The 14912-nt window shown below is 45.1% G+C and overlaps 1 protein-coding gene across 1 annotated transcript in view; it reads left to right on the forward strand.

The window, feature by feature from the left end:
- Window positions 1-9027: 9027 nt before the first annotated feature.
- LOC141988753 (NACHT, LRR and PYD domains-containing protein 3-like) overlaps window positions 9028-14912 on the forward strand; it is a 34644-nt gene continuing 28759 nt past the window's right edge. The window contains exons 1-2 of the mRNA XM_074954689.1: window positions 9028-9104; window positions 11127-11428. Of these exons, the coding sequence (XP_074810790.1) occupies window positions 11155-11428 (274 nt within the window). The 5' untranslated portion in view covers window positions 9028-9104; window positions 11127-11154. The remainder of the gene's footprint in view (window positions 9105-11126; window positions 11429-14912) is intronic.

Consider the following 14912-nt stretch of genomic DNA (forward strand, 5'->3'; position numbering starts at 1 on the left):
CAGCCTGAGAGTGAGAGCCAGCTCCACGCAGAGGGCACGGGAGACAGAAGGGCTCAGGCCAGCTCTGCACAGAGGGGGGTCCTGACTTCAGCCCTGCAGCTTCTGCCACGAGGGCAGCTGGGGGTCCCGAGCTGGGGGCTTCAGCCCCACATCTTCTGCCGAGGTCCGGGGCTCCTCCTGCCCAGTATGGCTCCTGCTGGGGTCCGGGACTTCTTCTGGCCCCCCCCCCCCCAACACACACACCCAGGGTGGCTTCTTCTAGGGTCTGGGACTTCTCCTTCACCCCCCTGCTGTGCCCAGCACAGCTTCTGTTGGGGTCCAGGGCTTTTTCTCCTCACCCCTCCCAGTGCGGCTCCTACCAAGGTCCGAGGCTCCCCCACAGCCCAGTACAGCTCCTGTCAGGGTCCAGAGCTTTTCCTTCCTCCTGACCCCACCCGGTGCAGCTCCTGTTGGCATTCGGGGTTTCTCCTTCCCCTAATCCGCGACTGCATACATCCAGGGTGTGCACCTAGGAGCCCTGCAGCCTGCTTGGGCGATTTCAAAGGGCCCAGGGCTCCCAGCTGCCACCACCACTACCATGGCAAGAGTGGTGGCCAGAGGCCCTGGTCCCTTTGAAATCTCCCAGGCCCCTAGGCAATTGCCTCCTTTGCCCCTCCTCCCCCCATCAGCAGACCTGTCCTTATCTGCAATTCTGCACCAGTCAGTCTGCTCTCACTGATGCCCAGGATTTCAAGTCCATACCTGTCCATCTCCCTCATCAGCTGCGAGATCTTTTATGTTTATCTTTTATGTTTATCACTTATGTTCCAGTAACAGACTCTGAAGTTTCAGAGTAGCAGCCGTGTTAGTCTGTATTTGCAAAAAGAAAAGGAGGGCTTGTGGCACCTTAGAGACTCTGAAGTGTTTTCTTGCTGCCAACATCAAGCTTTTTCGAGTCCTGTCTTCCAGAGACTGGTCTTCACCTAGAACCTTCATGCAGCACAAGGGGTCAGCAGAGTTCTCTACTGAGCAGCCATGTCTGCCGGAATGGTAGCCAGGTTCCATTTCTATAACCAAGGAACTTTTAAAGAATACAATATATTATGACATTATACAATATTTATTACATTATACAAGGTGTGTATAGGGTAAATTATTTCACATGGTATATTTTACATTTGGAAAAGCACCTAGAGCCGTGGAGTGATATTTCCATTAGAATGAAAAATAATTTATAATACAATTATGTGGTGGAAGCTGAAAACAGCTCTTAGGCCCAGTACTACAAAGACTTCCATGCAGGCTTTAACTTTAGGCACTATAAATAGCTGTAGAAATATAGGCCCACATTACATTTGGGTGAACTATGGATTTAAATTGAGCTGGGATATTAGCATGGGCCATAGGCCCAAAGCATGCGACCAGAAAGAATAAGATCATGAGAGAGCAGGGCTGTTGTGTTAAACTTGCAGTGACCTTTTGAAATACCAGTGTTATCTTTATTTATGGTTTCGGCTGAAGTAATAGAAATAAAACATGGTTCAACTGGGAACCAGGTGTAGTAAATAATTGGCTAGATAAGAAACTCCTTCATCTGGGCTTAGCTAAGGTCTGATAATTAGCAATGACATCACTGGTTAAAGGGTATAAAAAAGTAAACTCTTAAAGGGTTCATTATTAATACTTGCCTAACCAAGTTGAAGCCGACCAATATGGGTTAGGCACTCTGGGTTTAGCCTGTTTGTAAGTATCTTGATCAAATGCTTATAAATGTTTTGCTTACTGTTTGGATGTAGCAAATTGCTTATTTTTTATGCTTTTGAGACATGATGAGAGTAATTGTGTAAATACTATTCAGCCTTTGGATTTAGTAAAGGCATTTATGGTTAAATTAGTGTTGTGGTCTGTCATAAATATAAAGGGAAGGGTAACCCCTTTGAAATCCCTCCTGGCCAGGGGAAAGCTCCTCTCACCTGTAAAGGGTTAAGAAGCTAAAGGTAACCTTGCTGGCACCTGACCAAAATGACCAATGAGGAGACAAGATACTTTCAAAAGCTGGGAGGAGGGAGAGAAACAAAGGGTATGTGTGTCTGTCTATATGCTGTTTCTGCCGGGGATAGACCAGGAATGGAGTCTTAGAACTTTTAGTAAGTAATCTAGCTAGGTATGTGTTAGATTATGATTTCTTTAAATGGCTGAGAAAAGAATTGTGCTGAATAGAATAACTATTTCTGTCTGTGTATCTTTTTTGTAACTTAAGGTTTTGCCTAGAGGGGTTCTCTATGTTTTGAATCTAATTACCCTGTAAGGTATCTACCATCCTGATTTTATAGAGGTGATTTCTTTACTTCTATTTCTATTAAAAGTCTTCTTGTAAGAAAACTGAATGCTTTTTCATTGTTCTCAGATCCAAGGGTTTGGGTCTGTAGTCACCTATGCAAATTGGTGAGGCTTTGTATCCAACATTTCCCAGGAAAGGGGGGTGCAAGTGTTGGGAGGATTGTTCATTGTTCTTAAGATCCAAGGGTCTGGGTCTGTAGTCACCTAGGCAAATTGGTGAGGCTTTTTTACCAAACCTTGTCCAGGAAGTGGGGTGCAAGGTTTTGGGAAGTATTTTGGGGGGAAAGACATTTCCAAACAGCTCTTCCCCAGTAACCAGCATTTGTTTGGTGGTGGTAGCGGCCAATCCAAGGACAAAGGGTGGAATATTTTGTACCTTGGGGAAGTTTTGACCTAAGCTGGTAAAGATAAGCTTAGGAGGTTTTTCATGCAGGTCCCCACATCTGTACCCTAGCATTCAGAGTAGGGGAGGAACCTTGACATGGTCATACCCTGCATAAATAATAATTATTCCAGCAGTAGCCCCATTGATGGCACTACTTACAGTGCATAAAGTTAAGCAGGTACATAAAAGCCTTTGCAGGACTGGGGTCTAAATGAGTTCTACTTTCAGCTTCCACCTGATGCTTATATTTAAAATATAAATAAGACTTTGCAGAACAAGGGCCATAGTGTGTCTCCATTGGGAATGCTGGCTCTCTAGTGCTGTTTGTCACTGCTGTGTGTCTCTGGCAAACGATGACAAGCTGTTGTGTTCTATAATTTTTCAAACCCATTTCTACTCCCCCTCACAAACATTGTGTGCACCTTGCACTGATGGCTGCTTTGTAACACTCATCCCAGCTTCCAGGCACTTGCAGGTTTAAATTGGTGAAAATGGTGGGTTCTCTGTCACTTGAAATCATGATCTGAGGCTGTCAGTAACTCAGGCAGAGGTTAAGGGTCTTTGACAGGAGTGGGTGGATGAGCTTCTGTGGCCTGTGATGTGCAGGAGGTCAGACTGGATGATCATGATGGACCCTTCTGGCCTTAAAGATGATTCAGGCAGGGGCTTGGCAGACTTCCTGTTTGTGGTTGAAGGCATTTGGCTCATTTAAGACCATAGCCTGGCCAAGTCAGAGTCAACCGTGGCAGTTTTGCTCCTTTCTTTTTTCACCCTCTCAGGTCATGTGCACAACAGCTGATGCAGTCTGAGTGTGCCGCTTCACTGAACTGAAAGCACAAAAGCTTACGTTAGTGACGAAACGTGTACAACTAGCCCAAACGAAACTCACTGTGGGCATGTCTACACAGCAGCTGGGAGGTGTAATTCCCAATAAAGGTATTCAGACATGCACTAGCTCTGCTTGAGCTAGTACCCCAGTACAATCCTGCCCAACACCCTGGGTACATATTCAGGTGGCTAGCCCAAGCTACTGCCCAGGGTCATCACGGCCATGCTACTATTTTTAGCACACTAGCATGAGCAGAGCTTGTACATGTCTGTCTACCTGCACTGGAAATCATGTTCCCAGCTGCAGTGTAGACATGTCCTTGTCATAAATATAAAGGGAAGGGTAAACACCTTTAAAATCCCTCCTGGCCAGACGAAAAACCCTTTCATAGAATCATAGAATCATAGAATATCAGGGTTGGAAGGGACCCCAGAAGGTCATCTAGTCCAACCCCCTGCTCAAAGCAGGACCAAGTCCCAGTTAAATCATCCCAGCCAGGGCTTTGTCAAGCCTGACCTTAAAAACCTCTAAGGAAGGAGATTCTACCACCTCCCTAGGTAACGCATTCCAGTGTTTCACCACCCTCTTAGTGAAAAAGTTTTTCCTAATATCCAATCTAAACCTCCCCCATTGCAACTTGAGACCATTACTCCTCGTTCTGTCATCTGCTACCATTGAGAACAGTCTAGAGCCATCCTCTTTGGAACCCCCTTTCAGGTAGTTGAAAGCAGCTATCAAATCCCCCCTCATTCTTCTCTTCTGCAGACTAAACAATCCCAGCTCCCTCAGCCTCTCCTCATAAGTCATGTGCTCTAGACCCCTAATCATTTTTGTTGCCCTTCGCTGGACTCTTTCCAATTTATCCACATCCTTCTTGTAGTGTGGGGCCCAAAACTGGACACAGTACTCCAGATGAGGCCTCACCAGTGTCGAATAGAGGGGAACGATCACGTCCCTCGATCTGCTCGCTATGCCCCTACTTATACATCCCAAAATGCCATTGGCCTTCTTGGCAACAAGGGCACACTGCTGACTCATATCCAGCTTCTCGTCCACTGTCACCCCTAGGTCCTTTTCCGCAGAACTGCTGCCTAGCCATTCGGTCCCTAGTCTGTAGCGGTGCATTGGATTCTTCCACCCTAAGTGCAGGACCCTGCACTTATCCTTATTGAACCTCATCAGATTTCTTTTGGCCCAATCCTCCAATTTGTCTAGGTCCTTCTGTATCCTATCCCTCCCCTCCAGCGTATCTACCACTCCTCCCAGTTTAGTATCATCCGCAAATTTGCTGAGAGTGCAATCCACACCATCCTCCAGATCATTTATGAAGATATTGAACAAAACGGGCCCCAGGACTGACCCCTGGGGCACTCCACTTGACACCGGCTGCCAACTAGACATGGAGCCATTGATCACTACCCGTTGAGCCCGACAATCTAGCCAGCTTTCTACCCACCTTATAGTGCATTCATCCAGCCCATACTTCCTTAACTTGCTGACAAGAAAGCTGTGGGAGACCGTGTCAAAAGCTTTGCTAAAGTCAAGAAACAATACATCCACTGCTTTCCCTTCATCCACAGAACCAGTAATCTCATCATAAAAGGCGATTAGATTAGTCAGGCATGACCTTCCCTTGGTGAATCCATGCTGACTGTTCCTGATCACTTTCCTCTCCTCTAAGTGCTTCAGGATTGATTCTTTGAGGACCTGCTCCATGATTTTTCCAGGGACTGAGGTGAGGCTGACTGGCCTGTAGTTCCCAGGATCCTCCTTCTTCCCTTTTTTAAAGATGGGCACTACATTAGCCTTTTTCCAGTCATCTGGGACTTCCCCCGTTCGCCACGAGTTTTCAAAGATAATGGCCAAGGGCTCTGCAATCACAGCCGCCAATTCCTTCAGCACTCTCGGATGCAATTCGTCCGGCCCCATGGACTTGTGCACGTCCAGCTTTTCTAAATAGTCCCTAACCACCTCTATCTCTACAGAGGGCTGGCCATCTCTTCCCCATTTTGTGATGCCCAGCACAGCAGTCTGGGAGCTGACCTTGTTAGTGAAAACAGAGGCAAAAAAAGCATTGAGTACATTAGCTTTTTCCACATCCTCTGTCACTAGGTTGCCTCCCTCATTCAGTAAGGGGCCCACACTTTCCTTGGCTTTCTTCTTGTTGCCAACATACCTGAAGAAACCCTTCTTGTTACTCTTGACATCTCTTGCTAGCTGCAGCTCCAGGTGCGATTTGGCCCTCCTGATATCTTTCCTACATGCCCGAGCAATATTTTTATACTCTTCCCTGGTCATATGTCCAACCTTCCACTTCTTGTAAGCTTCTTTTTTATGTTTAAGATCCGCTAGGATTTCACCATTAAGCCAAGCTGGTCGCCTGCCATATTTACTATTCTTTCGACCTTTCACCTGTAAAGGGTTAAGAAGCTAGGATAACCTCGCTGGCACCTGACCACAATGACCAATGAGGAGACAAGATACTTTCAAAAGCTGGAGGGAGGGAGAAACAAAGTCTCTCTCTGTCTGTGTGTGTGATGCATTTGCCGGGAACAGAAAGGAATGCAGTCTTAGAACTTAGTAAGTAATCTAGCTAGATATGCATTAGATTCTGTTTGTTTAAATGGCTGAGAAAATAATCTGTGCTGAATGGAATGGATATTCCTGTTTTTGTGTCTTTTTGTACCTTAAGGTTTTGCCTAGAGGGATTCTCTATGTTTTGAATCTAATTACCCTGTAAGGTATTTACCATCCTGATTTTACAGAGGTGATTCTTTTACTTTTTATTCTATTAAAATTCTTCTTTTAAGAACCTGATTGCTTTTTCATTGCCCTTAAGATCCAAGGGTTTGGGTCTGTGTTCACCTATGTAAATTGGTGAGGATTTTTATCAAACCTTCCCCAGGAAAGGGGGTTTAGGGTTTGGGGAGGATTTTGGGGAGAAAGACGTTTCCAAGCGGGCTCTTTCCTGGTTATATATCTGTTAGACGCTTGGTGGTAGGCAATAAAGTCCAAGGGAAAAAGGAAAATAGTTTTTACCTTGGGGAAGTTTTAACCTAAGCTGGTAAATATAAGCTTAGGGGGTTTTCATGCAGGTCCCCACATCTGTACCCTAGGCTTCAGAGTGGGGAAGGAATCTTGACAGTCCTGTATCACAAACTACTTACTCCCGTCCTCCCTTATGTTCCCTCCATGTGCAGAGAAGAAGAACAGAACACTGTAAGATAGTTTCTTCTTTCACATCTTATCAATAAAAATGAGGAGAGTTTATTTCAAGCTGAGTGAGCAGACGGAAAACAGGGGCTGCTTGTAAATGTGAACATGTTTTCTGTTGCAACAATTGTGAGCTTCCTTTTGGGGATGAATTTTAAAAGCCTAATTCACCCCAAACCAGCTTTCTTCAGTGATGCAGGTTAAGTACAGACTGCATTATATTGCAGTTGAACTAAATCATACTAGATACAGCTTTATGAAGAGATTCTAAATCTCTTATTAGGAGAGAAGTGGAGGTCTGAATTATTTGTTTCTTTCTAGAAAATACAGTGGCTGTAATCTCATAATTGTATCTTTATTCAATCTCCAGGTACATGTCTTGTATTTAAACCTTAAGGAAGAAAAGTGTTCCAAATTTTGTTCTATTTTGCAAACATATTTGCAGATCTACGCATGGGAAAGAGAACAAAGAGAACATTGTAGTTCTAACTTAAACATATGGAGGAAGTTGGCATTGAGAAAATCACTTAAAGGAGGACTTCAGTCCCTCTGCTGTGCACTTTATTGTTTGAATTCCCTCTCCAAAGAAAACTCAGTGGCTTTTCCCTAAGCAATTGGAATGTTCTATAATTCACCCCCCCCCCCCCAAAAAAAAAAACAACACACAACCCCTAACACTTTAGTAAAGTGTTTAGGGGAAACATTTTTAAAAACTCCTTTTGGAAGTTTTGACCCAACTTTTGTTTTACCTCTCTGGCTAATGAATAGCAGATGCCACAAATGCTCAACTCTCAGACACAGTTACAGGAATCTCTCAGTCATGGGCCAATTTCAAATACAAAAAAAAAAAAAGAAAAAAAGAAAAGGAATTTTAAAGTGATTTCCCATTGTTGATTATAATTGAAAATTTATGTTCCAGCAAAGGTTGTTGAATAAACTCTGAGCAGCAGCAACCCTCTGGGATACAGGGGTTTGTTCCAACTCAACCGAGGAACTCCGCTGCACCAGTGCTCATAATGGCGACTATGAGCTGCACATTCCCTGGGTGCCTCTGGCCAGGGCTTACCTGATTTTTGACAGGGCTACCTGCCAGTGACCAAAATACTCTGTCACGCACCCCTCCAAGGGTTACATTTTGTTGTTCTGTTTCAAGTTAGCCCCTGTTATTTGGAACCTGACAATGCCCATGTGGCTGCTTTGTATTTTCACTGCTGGGTTAAGTGCAAAGGACACAACCTGAACCTGCCTCTAAAAGCTTTGAGTGTCTGCCCAGAAAGCCGGGGTATCAGTTAATGCTTTCTCCACCAGGAATGTAAAGATTTATACAGAGCTGAGATGATTTTCACCAGCCCCGGGGTTTCCTTAGCTCTGCTGTCTGCCAGTTCAGCTCTCAGGACACTCAGCCAGTCCCTTCCCCTGTTTTAAGCCTTACGCAGGCACCGTTCCCCACCACCACCCCCCGTGACCCTTATCCTTTGTCTATTGCTCCACCTCCACTGACTAGGCCAGTTTCCTTGTAAGCTATAAGCACTCCATTTGTTTGTTTTCTCTCCTTTTTTGTGGGGGTGAGAGTCTGAGCAGCATGTCGGGGTTGCAAGAGGGGACAGAATCTCTCCACAATGCACCTGAGAGATGGAGAGAGAGTGGGGCAGACATGTCCAGAGGTGAAGTGAGAATTGGCGTTGCCTTTAAATCACCTAAAATGCAGGCTCTTGCACATGGTATTTCACACTTTTATGGGAGAGGACTCCTGAAAACTTCACCTCCAGTTACATGTTTGTAGAGTTCCCACAGCTCCTTCCTCTTTGTGGCTACAGTCCTGAGATTGTGAAATCTTCTGAACAGAACCCATTTAACTGGTTACATGAGAATATTATTTGTTTGTGTAATTGCTGGATGTTTCCTTATAGCTGTTCCCGCAACTTTATGATACCAGTAGGTGCATGGGGCTGTGGCAGTGTATTGCTCTCTGTGCTCTACAGGACTACGCATGCCATTAATTTTTCAACAAAGAATAAATAAAATAAAATGATGCACATCTTAGCTTAAATCCTCTAATTTGCCATTTCAGATCTTCCCATGATGAGCAGAGGGAAATCGCTGACTGACATCCTTGTGCAGAGACTGGGCAATATTCTGTCGTATGAGGGCTGTTATAAAAATCAAGGAAGCATTGAAGATCAGTTTTAATTGGAGATGATTCAGTTTCTTTGTTGAGGAAATAGCCATTTGCTCAAAGCTTTTCTGTTCTTCCTCTTAGATTTTTGTTTTGTGCATCTGTGATTGAGCACCGAAAAAACCGAGAGAAATAAATCAAACAAGGGCCTCCAGATTTACTTTGTAGCTTTCTGGCTAATGGTAAGTTCATCACTCTCTGCATTTTGTGCATTTTGCCTTAAAATGGGCTAATTTCAATCTGATGTCATTATAGTTAATCCATTCGATTTATGGGGGCTGATCAGTATGTCACAAACGTTCAAAATACCTTTCCAAGCTAGCCCTGGTTCTCAGGACACATTTACTCCAGGACTCTGATGCACAGATTCCAGACTGTGCTAGGATATTTTCTGAATTAGGTATCCCCACCCCAGGGTTTGGAAATCCATTCAGATGATAAATAATATTCTAGCACCTTTCATCCTAAAACTTCAGCTGGCTTTACAAACAGTAACTAAGCTGCATGACACCCCTGTGAGTTAGAGGAAAACAATTGTCCCCATTTTACAGATAGGGAAACTGCGGCACGGGAAGACAAAATGAGCTATCCAATGAGTGACTTGTGAGGAAAAGAACTGAGGAGTTATAAGCTTCAGTGCCCTGCTCTCACCACTAGGCTACTGTCAGGGTTCCCTCCCCACTCTGAACTCTAGGGTACAGATGTGGGGACCCGCATGAAAGACCCCCTAAGCTTATTTTTACCAGCTTAGGTTAAAAACTTTCCCAAGGCACAAATTTCACCTTGTCCTTGAACAGTATGCTGCTGCTACCACCAAGTGATTTAGACAAAGAACAGGGAAAAGATCACTTGGAGTTCCTATTTCTCCAAAATATCCCCCCAAGCCCTTACACTCCTTTCCTGGGAGGCTTGATAATAAACAAGATGAGCACAAACCAGCCTTGGATTTTTAAGACCCATAAAACCCAATCAGATTCTTACAAAACAAAACTTTATTAGAAGAACAAAAAAAGATAAGAGAACAACTCTGTAAAATCAGAATGGAAGATAATCTTACAGGCAGTCAGATTTAAAACACAGAGAATCCCTCTAGGCAAAACCTTAAGTTACAAAAAGACACAAAAACAGGAATACACATTTCCTCCAGCACAGCAAATTTCACAAGCCAAAACAAAGAAAACCTAATGCATTTTCTAGCTAGATAACTTAAGAACTTTACAGGAGTTGGGGGGCTAAGAGGGATAAATACCAGAGAGGGAGAGGAATTATTTAAGCTCAGTACCAATGTGGACACAAGAACAAATGGATATAAACTGGCCATCAGGAAGTTTAGACTTGAAATTAGACGAAGGTTTCTAACCATCAGAGGAGTGAAGTTTTGGAATAGCCTTCCAAGGGAAGCAGTGGGGGCAAAAGATCTATCTGGCTTTAAGATTAAACTTGATAAATTTATGGAGGAGATGGTATGATGGGATAACATGGTTTTGCTAATTAAATATTCATGGTAAATAGGCCCAAAGGCCTGTGATGGGATGTTAGATGGGGTGGGATCTGAGTTACTACAGAAAATTCTTTCCTGGGTATCTGGCTGCTGAATCTTGCCCATATGCTCAAGGTTTAGCTGATCGCCATATTTGGGATTGGGAAGGAATTTTCCTCCAGGGCAGATTGGAAGAGGCCCTGGAGGTTTTTCGCCTTCCTCTGTAGCATGGGGCACGGGTCACTTGCTGGAGGATTCTCTGCTCCTTGAAGTCTTTAAACTACGATTTGAGGACTTCAGTAGCACAGATATAGGTGTGAGGTTTTTTGCAGGAGTGGTGGGTGAAATTCTGTGGCCTGCGTTGTGCAGGAGGTCAGACTAGATGATCATAATGGTCCCTTCTGACCCAAATATCTATGAATCCTTGATCTGTTCCCGGCAAAGGTATCACACAGACAGACAAAAGCCTTTCCCCCCGCTCCAGATTTGAAAGTATCTTGTTCCCTCATTGGTCATTTTGGGTTAGGTGCCAGCCAGGTTACCTGAGCTTCTTAACCCTTTACAAGTGAAAGGGTTTTGCCTCTGGCCAGGACGGATTTTATAGCACTGTATACAGAAAGGTGGTTACCCTGCCCTTATATTTATGACAGCTGCCCTTCTTCCCTCTAGATAGAATAAGAATTGTTATTCCATTATTAACTATTAATAATGAGACTTTACACAGTATTTTAGTTTTTCCCCTGATACTGGTGATGGAAAACCAAAGCAGTGACCTGCTTCAAAGTGCTCTTGACGACCTTCTTCAGGAAGACTTCAAACGATTTAAAGACAAACTATCACACTCTGACTTTGAGGGGAAAGGTACCATCCCCCGAGGTCGGCTGGAGAATGCTGATAGGACCGATATGAAGAACCTCCTGATGGCATTCTATGGTGCAGCAGCTGCAGTGGATGTAACTATAGACGTTTTCACTCAGATCAGCCTCAGAGAGGCTGCTGCAAAACTCAGAGAAGAAAGAGAGAAAGGTAAGAAACCTAAAGTTACTCTAAAACCTGGGAGTCTCCCGGGGCAGTAGCAGAAGGAGAAACAGGCTGATGGCAGGAATGACAAATTCTGAACCCCAGCTGGAAATGAGGGGGACTCAAAGTAGAGATGCCTACAGCAGATTCTCTGACCTGCTCCACTTCCTTTTTACCAGTCAGCCAGCACAAGGGGAGCAGAGGCAGCCTGTAACTCTCCATCTGAGGAAATCCCCAGGTGTGTGTGTGTGTGTGGGGGGGATCCCCAGTGGGTGTAGAGCCAACAAAGTGATGCAGAGAGAGTGCCACGGACAGAGAGGTGGGGAAGAGGAGTAACTAGAGTGCATCCCCAGCTGGGGGACTGTTCTTTGGGGACCATTGGGAGCTGGCAAGTTAGAACAGCTCCCAGGCTGCTGTAATCTGTGCTGCACCTGGGACATAGAATCAAGGATGTGTAGTTGGAAACTGATCACAGCAGAGAGTCTGGCCCAATAGAGTCTCACCAAACAGCTGACTGGCCCCATGAGACCCTTCTGGAATTCCAAGCAGGAATTTTATATTGGAGGCTATTTTTCACTGAAAACAAACAAAACAAATCCGGTGCAATACAAGCAGCCAAGGACCAGCAAATCTGGAGAGCTGCAGTTCCGAAGTCCCTCGGCTGCTTTTCAGTGTCCCACATGAGTGTAAGAGCCAGTGCCAATGGGGCTCCACTCTTTAGTTAGACTCCATGTGCTCTGTTATGAGCTAAACTCAATCCTGTTATAGTCATTCCTGTTCCTCTCACCCACAGTGACAGTGGAGCTCAGCTGGGTTGGTTCTGCCTGGGGTCCCTGGGATGGAACGCTCCAGGGCTGGCAGTGGGGCTCTCCCTAGAGGCCTTTGGCATTCACTGCCCTGGACAGTCCCCCAGGGTGTGAGTTTAATATTCCCCAGAGCACAATGCAGGAAGCATTTATTTGTTGTTGACTGTGAGCTCTGTTAAGAAGGCATGTCCTTGTGAAGTGACTGGGCAATCTCTCAGTTTGTATTTAAGTCTTTTAATCTCACAATCGGATGATGATGGAAAACATAACATCCCCCGTGGTGAGCTAGAGAAAGCCAATGTGTTAGATGTGCCTCAAGCCTGTTAGAATGCTCTGGGGAACATGGGATGGATGTAACCCCAGAAATCCTCAATCAGATCGACCTGAGACAGTCAGCTTCTAAGGTCATGGAGGAAACAAAGATGGGTAAAGAATCTAAAGTTGCCATGACTCCTGGGAAGCTCTTCTTCAATATTTGCCCTTCCACCAACCCCCCTACAAAGATATAGCAGAAGCAGGAACAGCTGCAGTTAATAATACCGAGTAGATTCCAAGGCCCAAGGGAAAGCCAGTGGGAGCTGGAGTGATTCAAAGCAGGGATGCAGGATTTTCCTAGTGCGCATGTGAAATTAGATGTTCTGGAAACACACAAGTTGCTATACGGATACTGTACAAGCAAGTGACATCAGAAGAAAGAGCTGTGATCAATGGCATGGTGGTCCTGGTCAGTTTTTAGATTGGATCTTAGTGGAGAAACTGAGAATGAGAAATGAGGGTGAGAGCAAGTGATTTGGGGGAACTGGCAGTACAGGACCAGACTCCCCTGAGTTCTACTCCTTTGCCTGGTGCGATGGCCCAAGAAGTGTAGCAGAAAGCGGAAGGGGAATCCCCAGCTAGCACAGAGGCTGCTCCTGTGCCACCATCTCGTGCAGTCCCTAGCACAGCAGGTGTGGAACGAACACTATTGTGCTCCAGCGATCCCTGCAGCTCTACTGGCCCCTCGGGATCACAGCTGGCTGGTGTAATTTAGAACAACCCTCAAGCTCAGACCATTTGAGAACTAGCCCCAGCCTCAGGATCAGGGAGCTGCAATCAGGGTGGAGGATGGGAGAACAACCGGACACTGCTGTGGCCGCACATATAGCGCACAGCAGAGCATCTGTCCCTAAAGGGAGATCTCATGTCTTTCTGTTCCTGTTAGTTGTAGTTTCTAAACCTTTTTCCTGTGAGGACAGCCTTTAAACCTCAAACCATCATGGGGGTGAAAGGATGAAGCAGCTGTCAGCATTGCTTTAGCAGGAGGCTGAAGGGACCTTAATACACCCAGTGCGCTTTAGCAACAGAATTACTTGGCTCTGTTTGAGATGTACCTACGGGCTTAACCCTTCCCAGAGCCCAGAGGTCAGCTCCGGGCATGCTGCTACAATTGTGGTGGGCATGGAATTCATACAGAGGGGGAGATGAGCGAGGGAAGAAAGCTGAGGAGTAGGAGTAAGGCCAGAGTGGGAGGTGGAAGGGAATGTGTTCCCCCCCCCCCCACCTGGACACGTCACTAAGTGGCCTGGGGCTGTATGGGCTGTTTATCAGAGCTCCGTCCATGTGGGCGGAACCCTGGGACACTGTGGCTCCATTGGAGCTGCGCTGCCAGGGAATGGGGGAAACAGGACAGGGTCGGAAGGCACAGGTCATGTCTGCACGTCTGAGAGAGATTTTTGCAACATCATCATCATTGAGCCTCCTTGGGAGAGCATGACTCCTCTTGAATGGAGATACAGAAATTTCTTATGGTGACAGCAGCAGAAGGGAACCCTGATTTTTTCTGGAAGAGGGTAACGGCTAAGGGACAAATATTAACTATTGTTTACATTTGTGAAACTTTGACCTTTTACATCATTTTAACAAGAAAAATATTGAAAAAAACGTAATAGATAAATTAGGTGACTCCGGCATTTCACTCTCCAATGTTTTGTGAATTCTTGGATCAAAGAAATGCTTTGGGAAGACTGGTGCAAATGCTTTTAGGCTCAGAAAATTTTTGTAAGCCTTGCTCCTGACCAGCAATGATCAGAGACATTCACTCCCTTATTCCCAGCAACCACAAACTTCTTGAGCTACCTGTCATGCATAGGAAGTGTGACTAACAGGGTGCAGCAAATTGCCAACAGAAAATTGTGTTTTTGTCAAAACAATTATTTTGTGTGAAAATTGTCAGCTTTCCATGGGAAAAACAAACTTTTCTTATGAAAACAGAAAAAAATCTGATTCTGAAATGCTGCTGAAGTGCTGTATGGGAGTCATAGGTCAGGTGACTCATGACCCCTTTTTCCAATGTGGGCCAGGCTCCCTCTCTGGACTACATCTCCCACAATGCTCCATGGTGACTCAGTAAGAGTGAAAACTGTGGTGCATCATGGAAGATGTAGTCAGGCTAGGGATCTTGGCCTCTAGAAGAGAATGGGCGCATGAGGCAAACAAACTGCAATTCCCATAACACATTGCAGCAGCATTTTTTTAATCAAAATTTTGGTTTTCAGCCAAAACTTTTTGGCTTTCAAGGTTTTTTGTTTGTTTTTTGTTTTCTATCAAAACCTCAATTTTCCACGCAGGAGGATGGGGAGAAATTCTAACCAGCTCTAATATTCTCCCTTGTGTGCTGTTCCCGCTCAGCAGTCTGATGTGGAGGG

Source organism: Natator depressus, chromosome 6 (assembly GCF_965152275.1).
Source record: "Natator depressus isolate rNatDep1 chromosome 6, rNatDep2.hap1, whole genome shotgun sequence".
Taxonomy (NCBI): Eukaryota; Metazoa; Chordata; order Testudines; family Cheloniidae; genus Natator; species Natator depressus.